The sequence below is a fragment of the Pelophylax lessonae genome (genome assembly GCF_965119305.1).
Source record: "Pelophylax lessonae genome assembly, chromosome: 4".
Taxonomy (NCBI): Eukaryota; Metazoa; Chordata; class Amphibia; order Anura; family Ranidae; genus Pelophylax; species Pelophylax lessonae.
Genome location: NC_138771.1, coordinates 458,240,371 through 458,261,000, shown reverse-complemented (window position 1 = coordinate 458,261,000; position 20,630 = coordinate 458,240,371). Strand labels below are relative to the sequence as shown.

General features: G+C 42.8%; 1 protein-coding gene across 1 annotated transcript in view; it reads left to right on the top strand.

Moving 5' to 3' along the window:
* The window catches only part of NMUR2 (neuromedin U receptor 2), a 67,520-nt gene that overhangs the window by 16,117 nt on the left and 30,773 nt on the right, over positions 1–20,630 (top strand). The window contains exon 2 of the mRNA XM_082257163.1: positions 14,587–14,671. Within this exon, the coding sequence (XP_082113289.1) occupies positions 14,587–14,671 (85 nt within the window). The remainder of the gene's footprint in view (positions 1–14,586; positions 14,672–20,630) is intronic.

Sequence of the window (20,630 nt, the reverse complement as noted above, 5' to 3'; positions counted from 1 at the left end):
TTTGTCTATACACTGCAGAGATAAACATAATAAAGACTATAAGGGTCTGCAGTTCTGGGGTATAGAAGCCCCAAAAAAACACTGGAGAGGAAGAAGCTTTGTTCGGGTACTCAGTAAGGGTGACTAGTGGTGGATATATGAATTAGGATCTTTGGTACAGGGAGGCTTGAACAAGGACTTTGACTTGGGATGCTTCATTATCATTAGTAATCAGTAGGAGTACAGTATTTGCAATGGTAGGGTTGAAATTAGATCATTTAGAGAGTTGCTAACCCCAGTTAGGGTATTGAGATTATGCTTTGTAATGCCTTTTAACTGATAATATTCCACTGTACATTAATACATATTGATTGTATTAAAATTAGTAAATGTACACTATTATGATGATAGATGGTGTGTGCATAAGCCGATTAGACGTCACTGTCTTTAATAAAATGTTCTATAGAATGTAGCATAAAGGGCATAAAAATGTTAATTGTATATTTAGCAACAATGTATTTTTTAGTCAGTGGTGGGTATAGGAACGCTGCAGAGTATAATCTAACAAAAATTGTCGATGCCAAGTAAACTACAAGAAAATGGTGCCTGCTTGAGTAGATATATAGCATTTTAGCCCAATGTCCAATAGAATTCCCCCTGATGAAGACACATGACCCTGTGTCAACACGTGTTGGGGAGGGTCAAAGACAGTGACGGCATCCAGAAGCTCAGTCGAGATAGCAACCTGGAGTGTGAGCTAACGGCTTGTATACACAGACAAGACCATCAGAGAGGAGTTTTATGCGCATGTAGACTGGTGTGCTGGAAGAACCAGAAATTTGTAGCAGAGTACCCAGTGTTTTATTTTTAATAAAGTGTTGTTTTTAAGGTTAAAAGGACTGTTGATTTTTTTTCATATGTGATACCGGGACACCATTAAGAAAAGTTGGGTGGCCAGACAAGGAGCAATCATTGGGGGCTTAGTTCCTAGACCTAGCCCAGGAGAGGCTAAAAAGTGCATTTTGACCAAGCTTAATTGCAAGGTCAAATTATTGAATGTGAGAGTTTAACCGAAGGGAGGGGGGGGAGCACTTTTTGTGGTGTCACACGGATTTGCTTATTCGTACCTCACTAAGGGAGAAGGAAGAGTGTGAACAATTAAGGAGATCGGTGATGGGGAAGATTGTCACAGTTCATCCTAAATAGCACAGATGCGCAGGGCCGGCGCTCCCGCTAGGCGAAACAGGCAGTCGCCTAGGGCACAGCCTTACTTCTCAAGTGTCCCTGATTCGCCGGGATAATCCCCAGCTAATCAGGGCTGAGTATCGGAATGCTTGCGGCGGTGCGGGCGGCTTGGTTCCCGCACACCGCGAGTGACACATGGCAGCCGGTCTCTCTCCCTGGCTGCAGCCTGCCTGTGTCAGTGCAGAGAGCGGAGAGCACTGAACCCGCCCCTCCCCCTTCCTGTGTTTGCTGTACACAGAGGAGGCGGGAGCAGCTCACCACTCTCTGCAACATGCCGCTTTGATCTGAGGTCTGTGACTGTGATTTTTACATCTAATACTAACTTGCTGGGAGGGTAAATGGAGATCGAACTGGGGGGGATGTATGGAGAGGGGGGGATGTATGGAGAGGGGGGTGTATGGAGCAGGGGGGGATGTATGGAGAGGGGGGTGTATGGAGCTGGGGGGGTTATGGAGAGGGGGGGTGTATAGAGATGGGGGTGTATGGAGAGGGGGATGTATGGAGCTGGGGGGATGTATGGAGATGGGGGGATGTATGGAGATTGGGGGGGATGTATGGAGCTGGGGGATGTATGGAGAGGGGGGATGTATGGAGAGGGGGGTGTATGGAGAGGGGGGATGTATGGAGATAGGGGGGATAGTATGGAGCTGGGGGGGATGTATGGAGCTGGGGGGATGTATGGAGCTGATATACTAATTGAGAGCACCATATTGTTGGGGAACACATCCATCTTGTATACCAAGGCCACAGTATTCAGATTCCTTCTCCAAAGAGGATCAAGGTGCTCTTATTAGTATATCAGTCTCTCCCAAATCCCCTTCTATAGCTCTGTCCAGACAGGCATGTTCCCAGATGGCCTGGCCTAAAAGACCTTTTGCAGCCCACTGAAGGACCTGCAGGAAAAGGTTGGGGGCAACAGGGTGACTATATTTGTGTTTAGTTCATCCTTGCCTGGAACTTCAGCCCTACAAAGAGCCATTTAGGTCAGCTCTTTAGTGGACTACATCCCAGAAGCTCTAGGTTGTTTAGCTCCCATGCCCTGTCTACTATGGGCTTCCCCTACACTTGTATTTTTAAGGGCACTGACTACACCCATGACATCACTAAAGGAAAGTTTTCTCTAAAAGGGGACTAACACTCAATTAACACTTTTAATCTACTATACTATGTTTGGAAGCACGACACCTAGTGGCAAGCAAGCTAACTGCACTTGCCTATATCCTCAGTACTTAAAGGCTAACTCCACCTTTTGCACCATGTCATACATCTATTTAGGCTATAACAAGTAACATGGTGCAAAAGGAAACCTTCCCAGTGACAGTATGTGGAGGTTCTTTTTCCCTGCAGCTACTTCACTTTTACAATTTGCATGGCTGAGCAGGGCTCAGTTCGCACAGCTGCATCATTTAGTCACAGATGTCTGTGAATGAATGAACTACAAGTCCCATCTTCCACTGCGCCAAACTGAATCACCACACACATGGTCCATTGATATTTTCTCTAGTTCTCTAACTGAAAGTCTGTAACTTGGTACAGACAGAGAACTGGAGAAATAGTCTGCAGGAGCCTAGCATAACGCCCCCGGTGCACTGTTTACTTTTGGAATGCTTTATAGTCTCATTTGCAAAAAGATAATAAATGCACATTTAGCAACTCTCATTTTTTTTTTTTTTTTTAAGATGAACTTAGCCTTTAAGATTTGTATTCAAGCATTAATATATTTTAATAGCCTTGGAAGACATTGGGGGTTATTTACTAAAGCTGTTGAGTGCAAAATCTGGTGCACCTCTGCATAGAAACCAATCAGCCAGAAGTTTTCAATGCCGAAACTTAATTGAACAAGCTGAGATTAAAAGCTGATTGGCTACCATGCACAGCTGCACCAGATTCAGAGTGCACCAGCTTTAGTGCATTTCCCTCATTGTGACTTCAGCACAGTTGCAGTGTTTGCTGAAGAGCATAAGTAGATCACTGATTGCTTGTACTTGTTGATCGAAAATAAACAATCTCAGGCATCTAGAAAATGAATCAGCAAGCCGCTAATTCTATCCAGGAGATATTCCATCTGTGCTAAGGACTGGAAAATGAAGATTTATACAGGAAGGTTCAGAGAAACAGTTTGGAAAATAAGTGATGCTTAATTAATTAAGACAGATTTACTATACAATTTTAGTTCATTAAATTCCACTTTGGCTGGTTTGAAGCAGCTGTGTACCAGTACAGAATATACAGTACCTCTATCCTAAATCCCAGCCAAATGTTGTTGCTGACCTCTACTTCTGAAAATGCTAGTTGCTGGTAAGTCATGCTGAGATGAGGGATTCAATATTGTCTGAGTCACTGATCTGGAGCAAGTAGTCAGAACTCCAGGGATCAGCAAGAAAAATAGTCAATTAGCTTTTTTTGGAAGGACAACTCAGTAATGGTATTCTACATATTTCACCACCTCTGATTTTCTCTACCCAAGACATGTTCTTTTTTTTTTATAACATGATTTTTAAATTGAAAAACATATTGCATTTTTAAAAGATTAGCACAGATGTATGGATATGGTTCCCCAGTCTTTACATGCACAGAAAGACATTGTTTAAAGTGGTTGTATCCCCAAAAAAATCAATCAAAAAAAAAAAAAAAACCCTGCAGGACAATGGCATAATGTGCTAGTATGCATTGCATACTAGCACATTATGAAATACCTTAGAACGAACCCACCACATGGTCGCCCGGACACCGCTGAGGGAGCTGACAATGTTCCCTCAGTGTCACTTCCGGGTTCAGCGGCTCCTGTAAGTGGCTGGAGCCGCGATGACGTCAATCCCGCGCATGCACGCGGTAGTTCACTTTCCGGCAAGGAGTCGGCAAGGAGCTCTGAAGGTCTGGCAAGATATGCCGGACATTCAGAGCGCATGCGCCGCTGGTGTCAGCGGTTGCATGCAGGGTGAATATCTCCGAAACCGTGCAGGTTTAGGAGATATTAATTCTACCTACAGGTAAGCCTTATTATAGGCTTACCTGTAGGTAAAAGTTAAAAAGCGGAGTATACTACCACTTAAACCAGTTCTGGACCGAAAGGTTTTCCCCCTTAATGACCAGGCCATTTTTTGGGATTCGGCACTGCGTTACTTTAACAGACAATTAACGGACAATTCCCCACAAATAGAGCTTTCTTTTGGTGGTATTTGATCACCTGTGTGATTTTTATTTTTTTTGCTATAAACGAAAAAAGAGCTACAATTCTGGAAAAAAAAAAAACAATATATTTCACATTCTGCTATATAACAAAAAAAATGTAAAAATCTATTTTTTTCATAATTTTAAGCTAATTTGTATTCTGCTACATATTTTTTGGGGAAAAAAATCCCAATAAGCGTATTTTTAATGGTTTGTGCAAAATTGTGTCTGTAAAACTAGGGGAAAGATTTATGTCATTTTTATAATTTTGTTTTTACTAGTAATGGCGATGATCAGCGATTTTTAGCAGGACTGCAACTTTGCAACGGACAGATCAGACCCCTAACTGACATTTTTGGGGAGACCAGTGACATTACTACAGTAATTAGTACTAAAAATATGCACTGGTACTGTAATAATGACACTGGCATGGAAGGGGTTAACTTGGGGGCGATCAAAGGGTTAAGTGTATGAATGGGGGGTTTTCTAACTGTGAGGGGGATGGGCTTGGGGAATCAACACAGACACCTGTGATCCTAAATAGGAGAATCACAGGCGCTCTGTGCTGATTCCTGAGAGAACAACGGTCTGCTGTGTTTACAACAGCAGACTGTCGTTCTCTCTCTCCAGGGGGAGTGATCACGGGTGCCCGGTGGCAATCGCAGTCGCCGGCCCCGTGAATCAGCTCCCCCACTGGTTAATGGGGGTGTGCGTGCAGGTACGGCGGTTTGCGCAACCGAGCCAGCCTGCTGCAGTATATCTGCAGCGGACGGTCAGCAAGTGGTTAATAAGTCACCCCTGCAAAGTTTGCTTGATTTAACCAGAGCTTTATGTGATGCACTACTGCAAAAACTCACAATATTTCTGTGCAGAACTGCAGCCTCACCTCACAAGATTCTATCCCCTACAGAATTCTCATCTGAAGTGCACAGTGCATTTTTAGAATCGAAACCTCTATCAGGTGTGAAGGCAGACAATTTTTGAGCCCCACACTCTTGAAACATTAATCTGATGTTGATGGCATATGGTATACTGTCAACATTAATAATCTATCCCTTTTTTGTCGTGATCATGCTAGTTCATATGCCTGGTGAGATGAGCTAGAAGCAATTAGCATTATTGCAATATAAAGACAAAGATAGAAGAAGAGAAAAAAGTATTCATTTATTCATATTCTAACGCTAAGCAGATAAAAAATTCACAATCTAATGCAGCGCTCTATTTGGTAATGCGTCATTATCTGTATTTTTTTTAAATGCAAGCAGGTTTAATATGAGAGCTGCAGAATGAGCCAATCAGTCCATGTGCTGGCAAGAAGCATGCTGGTAGGAGAAGAAAGTAGAGTGACAGATGGATGAGCCCATCACTGTGCTGCTTCTCCTTTCACTGTCCAGTGACATGACTGAGGTATAGCCGATATTGCGGCTGCTGTACCTGAACCCAACACCACATTTACCTAATACAAAAGACACCACAACTTCTTGGGTTAGAAAGGCCATAGCAGCCATTTATTAAAACAAATCAAATTTTGTTACAAAATAAATTGTTTAATTTAACTGAACAGTAATTACCCAAATTCCGTACCATGACTAACCTTGTCAACTAATCTTGTCAACGTCTAGGATCTTGGAAGGCGAGCTATTGACCAACTGGCTATATCTCCCAACATAATAGCCTCCGAGGCCCTCAGCCGCACTGCACTGGTTCGAGGACTATTACTATTAAGATACCCTCGATATAGTCAAATGACTCTTAGCCATTACCATCTTAAAGTGTTACCAAGGTAGGTACACCCATACCTGAGATGGGCTCCACCCTTCCAATTTACTCCTTGTAAAACCATTACAGCCATCCAAGACCCTAAGACCCCTGTCCCCTACTATGACAAAAACACACCAGCCCACCATCCCAGGCCACGCAGCCATCCCCCTCTACAACCGTCCAACGCCTGCCCCCGACCCCCCACTACCCAAGATGGCCAAGAACACCAAACCACAATAAAAACCCGTACCCCCACAGCCACCAAAAACTAGGGATGGAGGGAGGGAAAGTTATTTCTCTGCCGTCCTGCTCCGAATGACTCCCAGGACCCCCCAGCACCACCCTTTCTCTCCCAAGGGTGCCGCCCTGCCCCTCCCTGCCCTTCTCCAATCAAAACTGACCCTGAGTCCCATGCACAATTTTTTATTTAACCCCTAAAGTACTACAGCCTACTGCTAACCTAGTCATGCCGGCCTTCCGTTTACTGTTCCATTCAACTCAAGGCCTTTTCTGTCTTGGGTGGGTCCAGGACAACCTAGATTTAGCAGCAAGAAAAGATCTCTGGATATTGCAGCAAAAGTAATTCATTTTTATCTTATTATTTTTGGCTGGTGCTGTGCAGCAGAGATCAGTGCAGTGATGATGTGCTGATTTTGGCGCATCCGCTGTTTTTTTTTTTTTTCAAACTTTATTGAAATGTCACACAGACATCTTATACAGTTCAATTGCCAGCTATGTGGTGTAAGGCAATGGATTGCCTTACACTGCGCTGTGCTGTAAAAAGTACTACATATAACAATAATTTATTTTAATTTTTTTTGTGCACCTTGTCCACACACCATCGTAATGCATTGGCGTGAACCAGGCAGATAGGGAGACAAGACATATTGCATTGTCATGTGGTAGGACAACAGCGATGGAATAGCCACCACATTTGGTGTGAACATACCCTTAAAGGACACCTCTGTTCTAGGAATACCACATTTTTATTGGTTCTATAGAGTCTTCTTGGTGATTTCTGTTACTTCCTTCCTTCAATATGGTGAAAACCTCTGTATATTTCCATACCAGGTTCTGACTTTTTTATTTTATCCCTTCTATGAACTTTAAATCACACATTTGGGAGAAGCTAGCAGGATGTTCTGTCTCGGAAATAAAAAGCTGTTACCCATCATTTGGAAATAGCTCTTATAAAAACACTGAGTAGGTAGACAAAATGGTCTCAGTAACTGCCGAGCAGAGATGTTTTTAAGATCAGACTCTGCTTAGTAAGCTGAGGTCATTTAGTGAATGGCTGATTATGTAACAGTCATTTTGATGGCAAGTAATGGGAACACTGGCAGCCCTGAGGGCTGTAAACTTACCTGTTGCTTCTCATCCAGACAGGAAAAGCTGGAGAAATTAACTTTTTTTATTGTATTTTCTAATGTCCTGCTTTATTCTTCTTTACACCTTAAAAAGAACATGCTGATTCCTTGTCTGTCTCTCTGAATTTTTTCACTTGCCTCCGGTGTCACCCCTTTTTGTCTATTTTTTTATGTAGTTGTAATGATTACAATGTCAGGTAAATTGCAACTGCTCCTCTGCCTTGAAACAATGGCCTGTTTGCACTTAAACAACTTACTAGTTTTGTTTAGTTTTGACAGCATATATTTATATTGCTGTGGAACACCTTTTTACAGAAATGAGAATAATGGGGTTGATTTGTAGTTTGCATTGCAGAGAATAACATCCCACCGGCATGCTATCCCTTCCTGTATCTCTTATGCGTGGTACACAAGAGATGCTTTGTTTTTTTTTTAACCCATTGGGTTAAAAAAAAACAAAAATAAACTGACAGATCATCATACTAATGTAGCAATGTTTCCAGGCCTTGGGCCTGAGGCGGGTCTGCCATTAGTACCGGTAACACTTCCAACACATTTAAGTTGTAAACCCAGGTGTGAGAACTGAGACAATGACCATTCCGGCATCTTTGGTTTGTTTTGTTTATTGTATATTGGGGATGGGAGAAGGGAATGAGTGGGATACTCCTCTGGCTCTTCTAGGCTTAACTGGGACTTTGTACAAAAATGACAGTTAGCGCTGTCTTGATGCCAGCTGAATGCCGACCAGTGCTTCCTGGCGTTCAAAGATACCGTTATGCTGAAATTGTGCTGGAACCTCGACTTTAACTTGTTTGTTAACTCAGAAGACCCAGGGCTGTAGAACACTTAACTCTTGACACTCGATTTAGCTCAAAAGCCACTGAACAGCTCCCTCCAGCCCTTCACTGACTGAGGTAGCTCCTTGTCACTGTTTGTGCTGCTACAACTCTTAACTCTGTACACTGTACACTGACTCTTCAGGGCCCAACCACTGGTGTCCCCTTTTACACTTCAGGGTCCTCTGGCTAGGTACCCCCTCTAATACTTCTGGGTCCTCAGACTAGGCACCCCCTTTACAGCTAGCTGACTCCTGGATCCCTGGAACCTTCTCTGGGGTGGTCCCCTCTACACTTGGCAGACCCCTAGGGACAGTTAACAATACCCACGACCTTGGTAGGCTTTCATGGAACTGAACCCCTCTTCCTCCACTGGTCCCCGGCACACTGGATCCCCTCTGCAGCTCAACTCAACACTCTCTGGATTCCCAGGCAGGCACCCGAGACATCCTTCTTACATGAGGAGAGACAGCCGTACTCTCCCTCCTGGGACTCTGCTTTCTGCCAAAGACGCTGCGCCATGCGTTCCCTCAAAACTTATACCCACTCCCAGAATCCTCTGCAGCAGAATCTGCCTTCTGGGGTAGATATAGGCCTGAGTGTGTCCCTGATTGGGTTTCCTCCACTGCCCAATGAGAATCCTCTCATGGAGCCAGTGGGGAGACTCCCCTCTTAGCAGACACACCTGGGAGACATGACAGCCAGCTGAAATCATGGCCCTGCTGTTAGGCAGCCAAGGCCCACTATACTTTTACCTAGCACCTACCTGTAGGGTGCTACACTAACATTTGCAATGTTAGTGCGGCGAGTGCTATTGTGGTCTGACAGGGGGACTCCCCTGCCCCTGCTAGAACACACTCATCACTGATCGGATGCTGGTTTTTGAGCATGCCCATTTGACCAACTTCTGTAGAACATACAGCTGTACACATGGCTTGGTTCCTGCCAAACTGACCATTTTTGGATGATTTTCGGCCCGTGTATACCCAGCCTAACACTAACATTTCATAAAATGCTAAACTTCTGTAGCACTAATCCCATGGGAGCTGCTGAGTGTGGGTTCCCCTTGGTTACCATTAGCAACAGTAGGACATTTAGGCAAGTTTCCATGTGTGATTACCTCAGACAAGAACCAGTCCAGTTTCTTTGGCTTTTTAGGGTTTATTGAGAACTTGGATAAGAGAAGGGATGAGTGGGATACTCTAACAACTGAACTATGCACAAAATAGGCTGCTTACTTTAGCTTCACTTTTGATTATGAAAAGTCGTTTAAGCTCCTTATGGTACTCCTTCCTGAGGTAGCTGACATGTAGTGTAGACTGTACTGCTGAGACACTTCAGGGCCCTTCCTGGGAAACCCTCTTTATTCCCTATTCTTGATTTTGAGCACTCACAACACTGGTTTTCCAGAAGAATCCTGCCCCACAGCTCCACTTGGTCAGCACACACTGGATCCTCTACAGCACAGCTCATCCCCTGGTCCCTAGGATGACTGCCTGGACCACCCTCCTCAGCAACAGGAGGAGAGACAACCGTCAACCTCCTCCTGGGACCTGGCTTTCTGCCCATAGACACCCTGTCATATGCTCCCCGCCTATTTATGTGCAATCCCAGGATGCATTGCAGGAAAGCCCTCCCACTGGAACTGACATAAAACAGAGTGTGCCACTGGATAGGTTTCCTCCACTGTCCAATAAGGTCCCTCATTGGCTGCAGTGGGGACACTCCCTCAGATCCAGTGAATCACACTTAGAAACATGTGACAGGCTAAACTAGTAGATCAGACCCTCCTCATACACAGGAACAGGGTCACAGATATGTTTTACCTAGCACCTACCTGGGACGGTGCTACACTTCTATGTATCCTTAACACTAACCTTCTCTACAACCCTAACATTAAAACTAACCTTCACATTAGCACTAGAACTAACCCCCTCTGTTAACATTAAGCCTTCTTGAAAACCCTAACACTAATCCTCCCTTTAGCCCTAAAACTAACCCTTCATGGAACCCTAACACTAACCTTTCCTATAAACTTAACAGTAACCCTCCCTGTAAACCCAACATAAAGGAGAAGTACATCCAAAGTTCATTTGCCTGTACTTATCCAATGGATCACAGTTCCTTCTGCACTCCTGTGGCCCGCTGTCTGCTGACAACACAGATCCGGATCAGGCTGGGGAAAGAGCACGACAATATTGTCGGAATCCACACTCAACCCTGGACTGGCACTTGGCTCAGTCTCTCAGTGAGCCGTTAAGAGCCTGAGCCTGCAGCTCCTGCCCCCTCCACAGCACAACACTCCAGTGAACATGGGAGGGGCAAAGCAGAGCACGGTGACTAACAGTTACGAGCTCTCTGCCCACGGAGCTCTGAGAACGCAGCAATCCAGTGGTGTTTAATCGCTTGGTTCTCAGTCTTAGAGCTGGCGGGGGACAGATGCAGCATAGGACAATTGCTGCATCCACCTAGGTAAGTATGGTTCTTGAAAAAAAATATATATACTTCTCTTTTAAGCCTTTATATAACTCAATTCTAACCCTTCCTGTAACCATAATATGATTAACTCTGTACACTTTAACTCTGACACTAGCCCTCTCAGTTACCCCAACATTTACCTTTCCAACACTAATTCTCCCTGTACTCCTAAAACTAACCATTCATGAATCCCTACCCTTAACCCTTAATTTATCCCTAACACTAACCCTCACTATAACCCTATCTTTACCTTATTTTGTAATCCTAAAATTTCCTCCCTTAAAGGGGTTGTAAAGTCAGAAGGTTTTTTTTTTTATCTTAGTGCATTCTATGCATTAAGATAAAAAGCCTTCTGTGTGCAGCAGCCCACTAATACTTACCTGAGCCTTCTCTCTATCCAGCAATGTCCACGAGTGTTTTATCATCCAGGACTCTCTCTCCCGATGGGCTGAGACACAGCAGCAGCGCTGTTGGCTCCTGCTGCTGGCAATTAAACTCAGTTAGCCAATCAGGAGAGAGAGGGGGCGGGGCACGACAACAGCTCCGTGTCTGAAAGGACACACAGAGCGGCAGCTCGGCCCAGGTGCCGCCATAGCAAGCTGCTTGCTGTGGAGGAACTCAACAAGAGGGAGAGACCTGAGAAGAGGAGAATCTTTGCTGCCCTGTGCAAAACCACTGCATAGAGGAGGTAAGTATAACATTTTTGTTTTTTTAATAATAATTTAAAAAAAAATGATCACTTAAAATATCACTTAAAGCCCTGATCATATCCTTCCTGTAACCCTAAAATGAACACTTTAGTTATCAAATAATTTTGTGCAACATCATAAAAATAAATAAATAAATACATTTCATCTGAGTGTCCTTAACCACTTGCCGACTGCCGTCAGTATATTTACTGTGGCAGCCAGCCCCTCACAGGCAAAGCGACGTAGTACTACGTCGCTAGCCTGTGAGGCTCTAGGGGGCGCGTTCCCGCCCCTGCTCGTTCACGGACCCCCCGCGCGTGTGCCCGGCGGACCCGGTGTCCGCCGGGCACTCGCGATTGTCTGTTACAGCGGGAGAAAGGCAGGCGACTAATGTAAACACAGGCACCTGTCATTCTCCCCTGTGTAGGAATGGTGATCATACAGTTCTACTATGTAGGACCGTTGATCTCTGTTCTTACACCACAAGCCAAATCCAATCACAGTTAGAAGCACGCCCCTAGGGACACACTTAACCCCTCCTTCTCAAATAAAGTTAACTCCTTCCCTGCCAGTGTCATTTTTACAGTAACAGTGCATATGTATAGCACTGATTACTGTAGTAATGTCACTGGTAACCCCAAAAGTGTCAAAAATGTCAGTCAAGGGTCCGATCTGTCCGCCACAATGTCGCAGTCTTGCAAAAAAAAAATCGCAGATCGCTGCCATTACTCGTTAAAAAAAAACAACAAAAATGACAAAAATTTTTCCCTTAGTTAGTAAACGCAATAACTTTTGCGCAAACCAATCAAAATACACTTTTTGCGATTTTTTTTTACCAAACATATGTAGCATAAAACAAATTGGCCTAAAATGTTAAAAAAAATTTGATTTTTACTTTTTTTTTTTGGGGGGGGAATTTCATATAAAGAAATGTGAAAAATATTGTTGTTTTTGCAAAATTTACGCTCTTTTTTTGTTTATAGCGCATGATCAAAAAATCGCACAGGTGATCAAATACCACCAAAAGAAAGCTCTGTTTGTGGAAAAAAAAGGACATCAAATTTGTTTAGGTACACCGCGCAATTGTCCGTTAAAGTCACGCAGTGCCGAATCGCAAAATAGGCTCTGGTCAGGAAGGGGGTAAAATCTTCCGGGGCTTAAGTGGTTAATCAATAAATATAATAAAGTCCACCTCCTATCTTACAAAATCCTCTGTGTTGCAAAAAGTGACATCAAAGTTCATGTATTTTCTAAGATTGAACTTTATACCAAATCTTCTGTTTGAGACCAAGTGAGCACCTCGTCCAACGCTACCACACCCATGTATGTGATTCTGCTAACCTTGGATGTGACCTCCAAATTATAAGAGGTTCAGACAACATCAAGAAATAAACAGCAGCAACATTTCCACACTTCCACTATTAATGGTACCCAAAAAAAGGCCACTCCAACTTCCGTATCTATCCACAAGACCTGCTCCATTTCAATTTAAACGTCCCACATGGGTCAGGTGAATCCCCTCTAAACTTCACGAAGGTAATATGAAGCCAAGAAAAATATTGGAGGCCCTGGTGCTCCGAAGACTATCACCACACTTTCCAGGTCCTCCCTGTGCTCTCCTCTTCCTTTAAGCGGAACTGTATTTACCAAAATGGCACTTACGGGCAGTACCTAGGGCAGAAGTGTTAGAGGGGTCAAGCCTTAACTTTAACAACCTTAACAGCCTTAAGGCTACATTCACACCTGAGCGTAGCGTTTTTACCGCGATTTTACCGCGATTTTTGCGGCGTTTTTTACCGCGATTTTACCGCGATTTTTACCGCGATTTTTGTGCAGGCGTTTTTAGATTGAATAGAGTTCAATGGAAAACGCCTGTAATCTGCCCAAAAAGAAGCTCATGTACTTTTTTGAGCGTTGGGCGTTTTGTATACAGCGTCAAAACGCTCAGATGTGAACAGGGGCCATTGAAATGAATAGGATTTGTCTTGTTGGGCATTTTGAGAGCTGATCCTAGAGCAGAAAAACGCCCCAAAAACGCCCCAAAACGCCTAGATGTGAACGGAGCCTTACTTTAACAAGCTATTTATTTTTGTTTCTAATTTTGTTTCCATCTTTTTACCAGGGGAAACAGCAAAATACACAAATAAAACACATATATAGGAGTTGTTTTACCTTCCAAAGGAATTACATTTTTTTCCATCTATTTATGAGCTTAATAAGTGCCGGTTCACACTACGTCGCTCCGACTTAGGGGGCGACCTGTGAAGTCGCGTGCAGCGCGACTTCGGCGTGACTTGCACGGACTTCATAAAATGAATGTCTATGCAAGTCGCTCCAGGTCGCCCCGAAGTAGTACAGGACCCTTTTTCTAAGTCGGAGCGACTTGTGTCGCTCCTATTAGAACGGCTCCTGTACCGCACAATAGGAGCGTGACGGACCGCGACTTGTCAGGCTGACAAGTTGCGGTCCAAGTCGGACTAGTGTGAATGCGGTCTTACACAATTTTTACCACACTGCACAGCCATGTCTGAGGGGCAGAAGACCTTATTTGTATCTGCTGTAGTCCATTAACATCTACAGGTCTCTATCCTCCTGAAAGGAGCTCACTGCTCTATCACTCTGCTCTCTCCTCATATCAGCGTGTTCTGCTTCTCCATTTCCCAGTCTGAACTCTGCTATACAGGGACTGTATAAGGCTGATATTAAGTCATATCCAGGTACTAAAACTGCTTATATTTACAAAAATATATTTAACTACAGAACTGAAATGATTCAATTTTTTTTTATACCTGCCTGGAGATATCCTTTAACGTAATATCAGTTTGCGGAAAAATCAGATTTCCCTGTGTGGGCTAAAAAAACACAGAAGATGATGAGTAACAGTAATTCTCACCCCCTGCTGTACTAAATGATTGATGTATTGATGGCACAATATTCTCTGCGCTCCAATGTATACTTCTCATTGTCGAGTTAATGGACACTTTCTCAACATAGTTGTGCTGTTGCATTTTATCTCAAAAGCTATTTCTTTACACATTTTCAACTTGTATTCTTGTTCAGCTAAAGGGGGATCGCTCGCTGGAAGTGGATAAAATGTCTGTGAATGGACAGAGGCCATCTCGAAAATCAATCACAAAGATGCTTTGTAAGTAAAATATGAAGTGTACTTATGTGCTGTGTATCGTAATACTTGTGTGTATAATGGGAGTATATAGAAAAAATGATCAAAAACTGTTTTTCTAGCAATTTCAAAAGTATTTGAGAGTCTATTTTATTCACAGTCCTCAGTCCATTATACTTTTCTTTATGAACATATAAAAGTGCAGCAACAATAAAAAAAAATCTTTATAATAAACAAAAGGGTCCAGGCATGGAACAAAAAAGAGAATGGTAAAAAACCAACCCTTTTTCAAGATATTTAGGTAAGCCAGGAGGCATTTATCTTCTTCATCTTCCAGAAACCAATAAGTGGAGGCTCAATACTAAACCCCATACATGAATTGTGTGTCTTGATTGGATCTCTGATTAGTTTTTTTTTTTAATTGACTCCTTTTTAGCCTGATATGCAGTTTTATCAATCTCTGCTAAGCTACAAGGTGATGACAAGGTTGCTTCCACTTCCTTTGGAGTCAAAGCTTGCCTGGTCCTTCCTGAAAACACAGGTCAAGGAGGCATTTGAAAACAGTGATGGGCTAATAGAGATGAGGGGCATCCAAGCTCCAACACTACCAGGAACCTGAATGGATGCAGCAAAGGGGATTGACAGGTAGCAGCCACCTTTAAAATGTCAAAGTTAGAGCTTGGGTCCTTCCTTCTTGCTTGTCCTTCCCTCAAAGGATCACCCCTGCATCTATTTTCTGGATGGCTTTGGTCTGGTCTAGCAATTTCACAGGTTCTCTTTACTTTCTTTTTCTTCTGATGAGCAGTGCTGCCTTGATGACCAGTAGAATCAACACTACAAGATTCATTTTATTTGACCTTTAAAGCGGTATTAAACCCAAAAGCAAATATTTATTATATTTCGGCTTATCAGTTCTTAGATGTGATGGCTATATTAGTTTCCTTTTTTAGGCTCTCTTTCCTCTGTATTAATCTGGTGATCTGTCTAGTAAGTCTGTTGTTTTTCATTGCAAGCTCCAGCTGTCTGGAAGAATGTATCAGTTTACATGGATGAGACAAATCACTTAAGGCCCCTTTCAGATGGGTGGTGCATTCAACGGACTCAGTTTTGCTCAGCGGGGATCGATCCGCCGATCCCTGCTGAGCAGGCCGATGACAGCTCCGTCTCCGCTCTGTGTGCAGAGACGGAGCTGTCAGAGCCGCGCTCCCTCTATGAGAGATCGGATGAGAACAGACCGCCTGGCGCCAATGGCGCTCTGAACATTTTTCTGTATATGATAACAGTATACATGTGATTTTTTTTCTACGTATTTTTTTGTCAGTATATATGTGTATATATATATAGATATATTCTATGTGTGTAATGTCACTCACAAGCAGGCTGTGTCCACAATTTTTTAGGTCAACAGTTGCAGCATTAGAAGTGATGAAAGGTTAGTGATGCGGTACTAAGGGTGAGCTTCTTTGACTCCAAAATCGAATTTCTCTCATTTCCCCTGACTGCTCAGCAACCTAATTTATCTATCAGGGAGGGGGCACAAGGAATAACCTAGGGGGTGCAATTCCCCCCCCCCCCCACACACACACCTTGCCCACCTGTAGCAAAACCATTGGTTTTGGGTTGATACCGCTTTGAATTTTTGGTAGGAATTTTTGGTAGGTATTTAAATGTATTGTTGGAATTTTGGTGATGACAAAAGTATTCAGAATTATTGAAACACAGATGGACAAGGACATTTCAAAGAAAGTTTTTAAAAAATGTCAACACTGAAAAATACATGACAGCCAGCATCATTCAACCTCCTTTCCTACGCCATCTTGGCGGAAGGTGCATCAACACGCTGCACTGAGCTCAAATTACTGCAGCACTGTGCCCTTTAGTGCCTTCAGTAGACCACCCACCACTGCAATAGACAAGAAGAGGAAAGATCAATGACATCACTGAACTGGCCAGAAGACAGCTGGACTTAGGGCATGTATGTTAGGAATTTTTTAAACAATATGAAAATTCCCCCTGCCCCCAAAGTAAAGAAAAAAAGCTAAGTCAAAGCAATAAATAATAAAACGTAAAACCAAATTAAAAATAGTTACTTTACACCCCAGCTTTCAGCAGCTTCCTGTGGGCATTGATGACATCATTGGGCCTTAAGGCAGGATCTTGGAAAAGCTTTCACTAGATAATACTCCAAAATTGTGCAAGAGTGCATTCTTGCAGGATTAGGGATGTCCACCTTTCCCAGGATCCACAGAAAAATCCAGTGATGTTGCCAAAATGTGATGTGACAAATTTTTACTTCCAGTGTTCCATCATTTTATCACCTAATGATTTTATTGTTAAGTGGGGGACTGTGAAATAAGCAGACGTTTAGTTTGCATGCAAATTTCATTAGGTGCCCTTCGATTTAGGTAGTATTGTTAGTCTGGGAACCTAGATATTGATAGACTTACTTTTAGGAAACCCAGTCACCAATTAAAAAATTGCAGGGGGAGGCACAGAAATATCAAACATTTTAGGTGCTTGCTTGCAGCATTTTTTTCTTTCCATACTGGATTTGTTTACTTGCCCTGTTCTTCTGAACTTTTTGGAAAATTTGACACCTACAGGAAGAGTCTATGTCATAGCACAGCCCCCTCCCTCCTTGAACAATATAGCCCTCTCCTCCCCTCGAAGTATATAATTACTTTCTGTGCTGGCCCAGTTTCTCCATCAATTCCTTCACCTCCCTACATAATCTTGTGAGTGTGGCTTACATGCAGCTATGTAGCAGAGGGATCAGACGACACACGTTTTCTCTTTTACTTTTCACAGTAATCAGCCATGGAAAATATTGTTCAACATTATTCCAGAATATACTTTATAAACTGGGAACTTATCAACATACAGCATAGGACAGTTTCAGTAGTGCAGTAGGCATACGGTGCTTACAATTAGTAGAATGTTTAGGGCTGGCTTTCTATACCAGCATTGCTTGTGGTCATTCACTGTACCAGCTACAAGGGACAAGGGATGCTCTGCTGTCCAACTTGCACGGGGTAGTGTAAGACTGGCATGCTGATTACATGCAGAGTAGTTCCCTCTTCCTATCACTAGGAGGTATCCGGGTGTCCGCAAACTGTCTCTTCTCCACAGGATCCTGAAGCTAAGCTCAACCTATCTCTCCCTGATAAGCGGGTCTCTTTCCCTACCCATTTTTCTCACATTGCAAGACTCCCCCAACTGACAAAGTAGGTACAAATCCTCTCTGTGGCAAATAGGGCTGCCCAAATCCGAACTCTAGAACTCTGTGTCTGTACAGACACAGGATCCCCAAGATGGTACCCAAAGTTAATGGCAGAGGATACACTGATGCCATGCATGTTTTCCCTCTAGAAGACAGAATAAAAAGGTATTACTTCTCTTAAACAGAATTTTAATTAAGGCATGAAGATATCTAGTTGTAGAAAATCAGCACTACAAGGAAATAATCTGAGACTAACACCCAGTCACAACCTTTTATGTAGCTCCTGGGGGGTCAAAGGGGAATGTCACTTAAGTGAAAAGATTGAGTCTGCTATGGCTCCCAACAACACATTTAAGATGGCAGTACCCATCAGCAGTTTTATGTCTGTTGTAAGTAAATAACGTGTTTAAAATATGTAAAATCCACATATCATATGGGAAGACTGTTGTTAAAATGAATGGTCTGGCAACAGGGTCCCTTTAAAAAGACTGAATGTGTTCTCGTTTTAAATGATATTTTTAGTTATAATTACTAATGCATTGCATTATACCAGTTCAATTCAGGAAATATATCTGACTACCTTTGTGAAATAAAGAAGGATTATTTTTCTACCGAGGCCAAACTGACACTAGTTGTCCACATTGGTTTGTTTGTCTTTTGCTAGATCAAGGATTTATATCTGCCAAACAGTGGCTTCACTTTTCCCCATGTAGCTATGACCAAGCCATTGCTTGTCAGGGAGACAGGATGCTTGATGTGAAGGTACGAGAGCATAGGCTTATCATTTTGGCTCTCTGGTAAAGTCATGCCACATGTCCGTGTAACCATGACAGCTAACTGCTGCCTAGAGTCCGTGCTCATGTGCATTGCAGTCCCAGCTCAGGCAGCCTGTGTGGTCCCCAGTGCATGCACAGTGGGAGCCTCTCTCCTGTCTAGACCAGAGCAAAGAGGGAATAAAGATTTGGGCAAATTACTAGCAGTTCTTGCTAATCTGACTCCTCTCCTGCTTGCTGTGACTTACAGAAACATGGAAAAAAGAATGTGATGTGACGAACAGAAGTATTTTACCTTCAGATATTTTCATGAATAAGACCCTTGAGCTATGCAATAATTTTTGGAAACAGAGCGCCTAGGAGAAGGAGGGTTCATCCATTCAAGGTGTAAATCCACAGCTCCAGTCAGCTATATCTGATGGACCACCTGCCAGTGTATGGCTGGCCCCGAAGACTAATGCAAAGTTAAAGTTTGTCCCTAAACACCAATACAAAGTTAAAGTTTGTCCCTGAACACTAATGCAACGTTAAAGTTTTTCCCTAAGCACAAATTAAAAATTAGAGTTTTTCCCAGAACACCAGTAAAAGGCAAAGTTTGTCCCTAAACAGTAATAAAAAGTTAAAGTGTGTCCCTAAACTCCAATGCAAAATTAATTGTGTACACTAAACACCAAGCACTGAACACCAATCTAGTGTTGGAGTTTTGCAATGAGCACCAATACCACTAAGCACTCATGCAAATTCAATGTTTTTGTGACCGTCATTCTGATATTTAATATGGAATTCTGTTTTTTATTGTATCAGCGTTTGTATTTGTTATATAAATCACATTTATTGCTATAGCTACAAGTCATTGATCACACTAATGTACCACAAGCTGTAGATGAGAAAATAATTTCAAGGGTCCCCTGAACGGTTTTTAAAGGTTGCTTGGGGATAAAAAGTCTGAGATAGGCTGTTCGAGAAAAAAGCTGCTTTTTATGCAAGGCTGACCTTAAAGGACTGTCTCTATTTGCCCTTTCTAATTATGAAATTAAACAACTATGTTATCTCTCACAGAATGCCAAGGGACTCCTATTGGCCTTGCCAATCTAAACCAGCGCCTACATGGGCTGCCAACAAATTTTGGCCATCCATTTTCTTTCAGCATTTTGTAGCATTTCATTTCCCCTCTGTTTCTGACAGCATTGTCTTTAGATTGTGGTTTTCTTTGTGACTCCTCACTTAATACTATTATTTGAGTTCAAATAAATACCAGTTACTTTACAATATATAACTCTCTGGGGGCTTGGGTGGTTTAGTAGATGGCAGTTGACTAAAGGTTAGATACCAGAGTGTGGCTGTAAATAGGGTTCACTTAGAACAGAGACCAGTCACTAGTGGTGTACCACAATACTCCATATTAGGTCCTGATCTATGCAAGTGATATAACTAAAGGTTTGTTGGGCAAGGTATGTCTTTTTGCTAAAGATACAAAAGGTGTGTAATAGGATTTATATCCCTGGAGGTGTATGTAACATGGAGCAAGATTTGGTATTGCTGGAAGATTGGTCAAAGCAGTGGAAACGGCAGTTAAATGTTTCTAAATGTAAAATAATGCCCCAGCTGCATCTAATTCAATAACCCTGACCCTGCATACTCATGGAAACCCAATACCCCTCGCATTTCTCTCATAAAAATGTAAATGGCACCACACTCAGATGTTCACAAAATACCACATCATCTGGCAATCACTACTTAAGTCGTACAATGTTAGGTTATGCTTATTCTTCAACAACATATCTTTGATGTTCCATATTTCAATAAACGTTACTGTACCTAAATCTATTGGAGTACAGATAAAGGGCAGGTTAGATGCAGGGACCCCCCCCCGAGACACAGTATGGTCCCGTTGGGGTGTCTGGATGGGTTGGACACCCCTCTGTAAGACATCAGAGTAAGCTGTTTATTCCATGTAAAATTTTGGCTTTCCATGCGTTACCTTGTTACA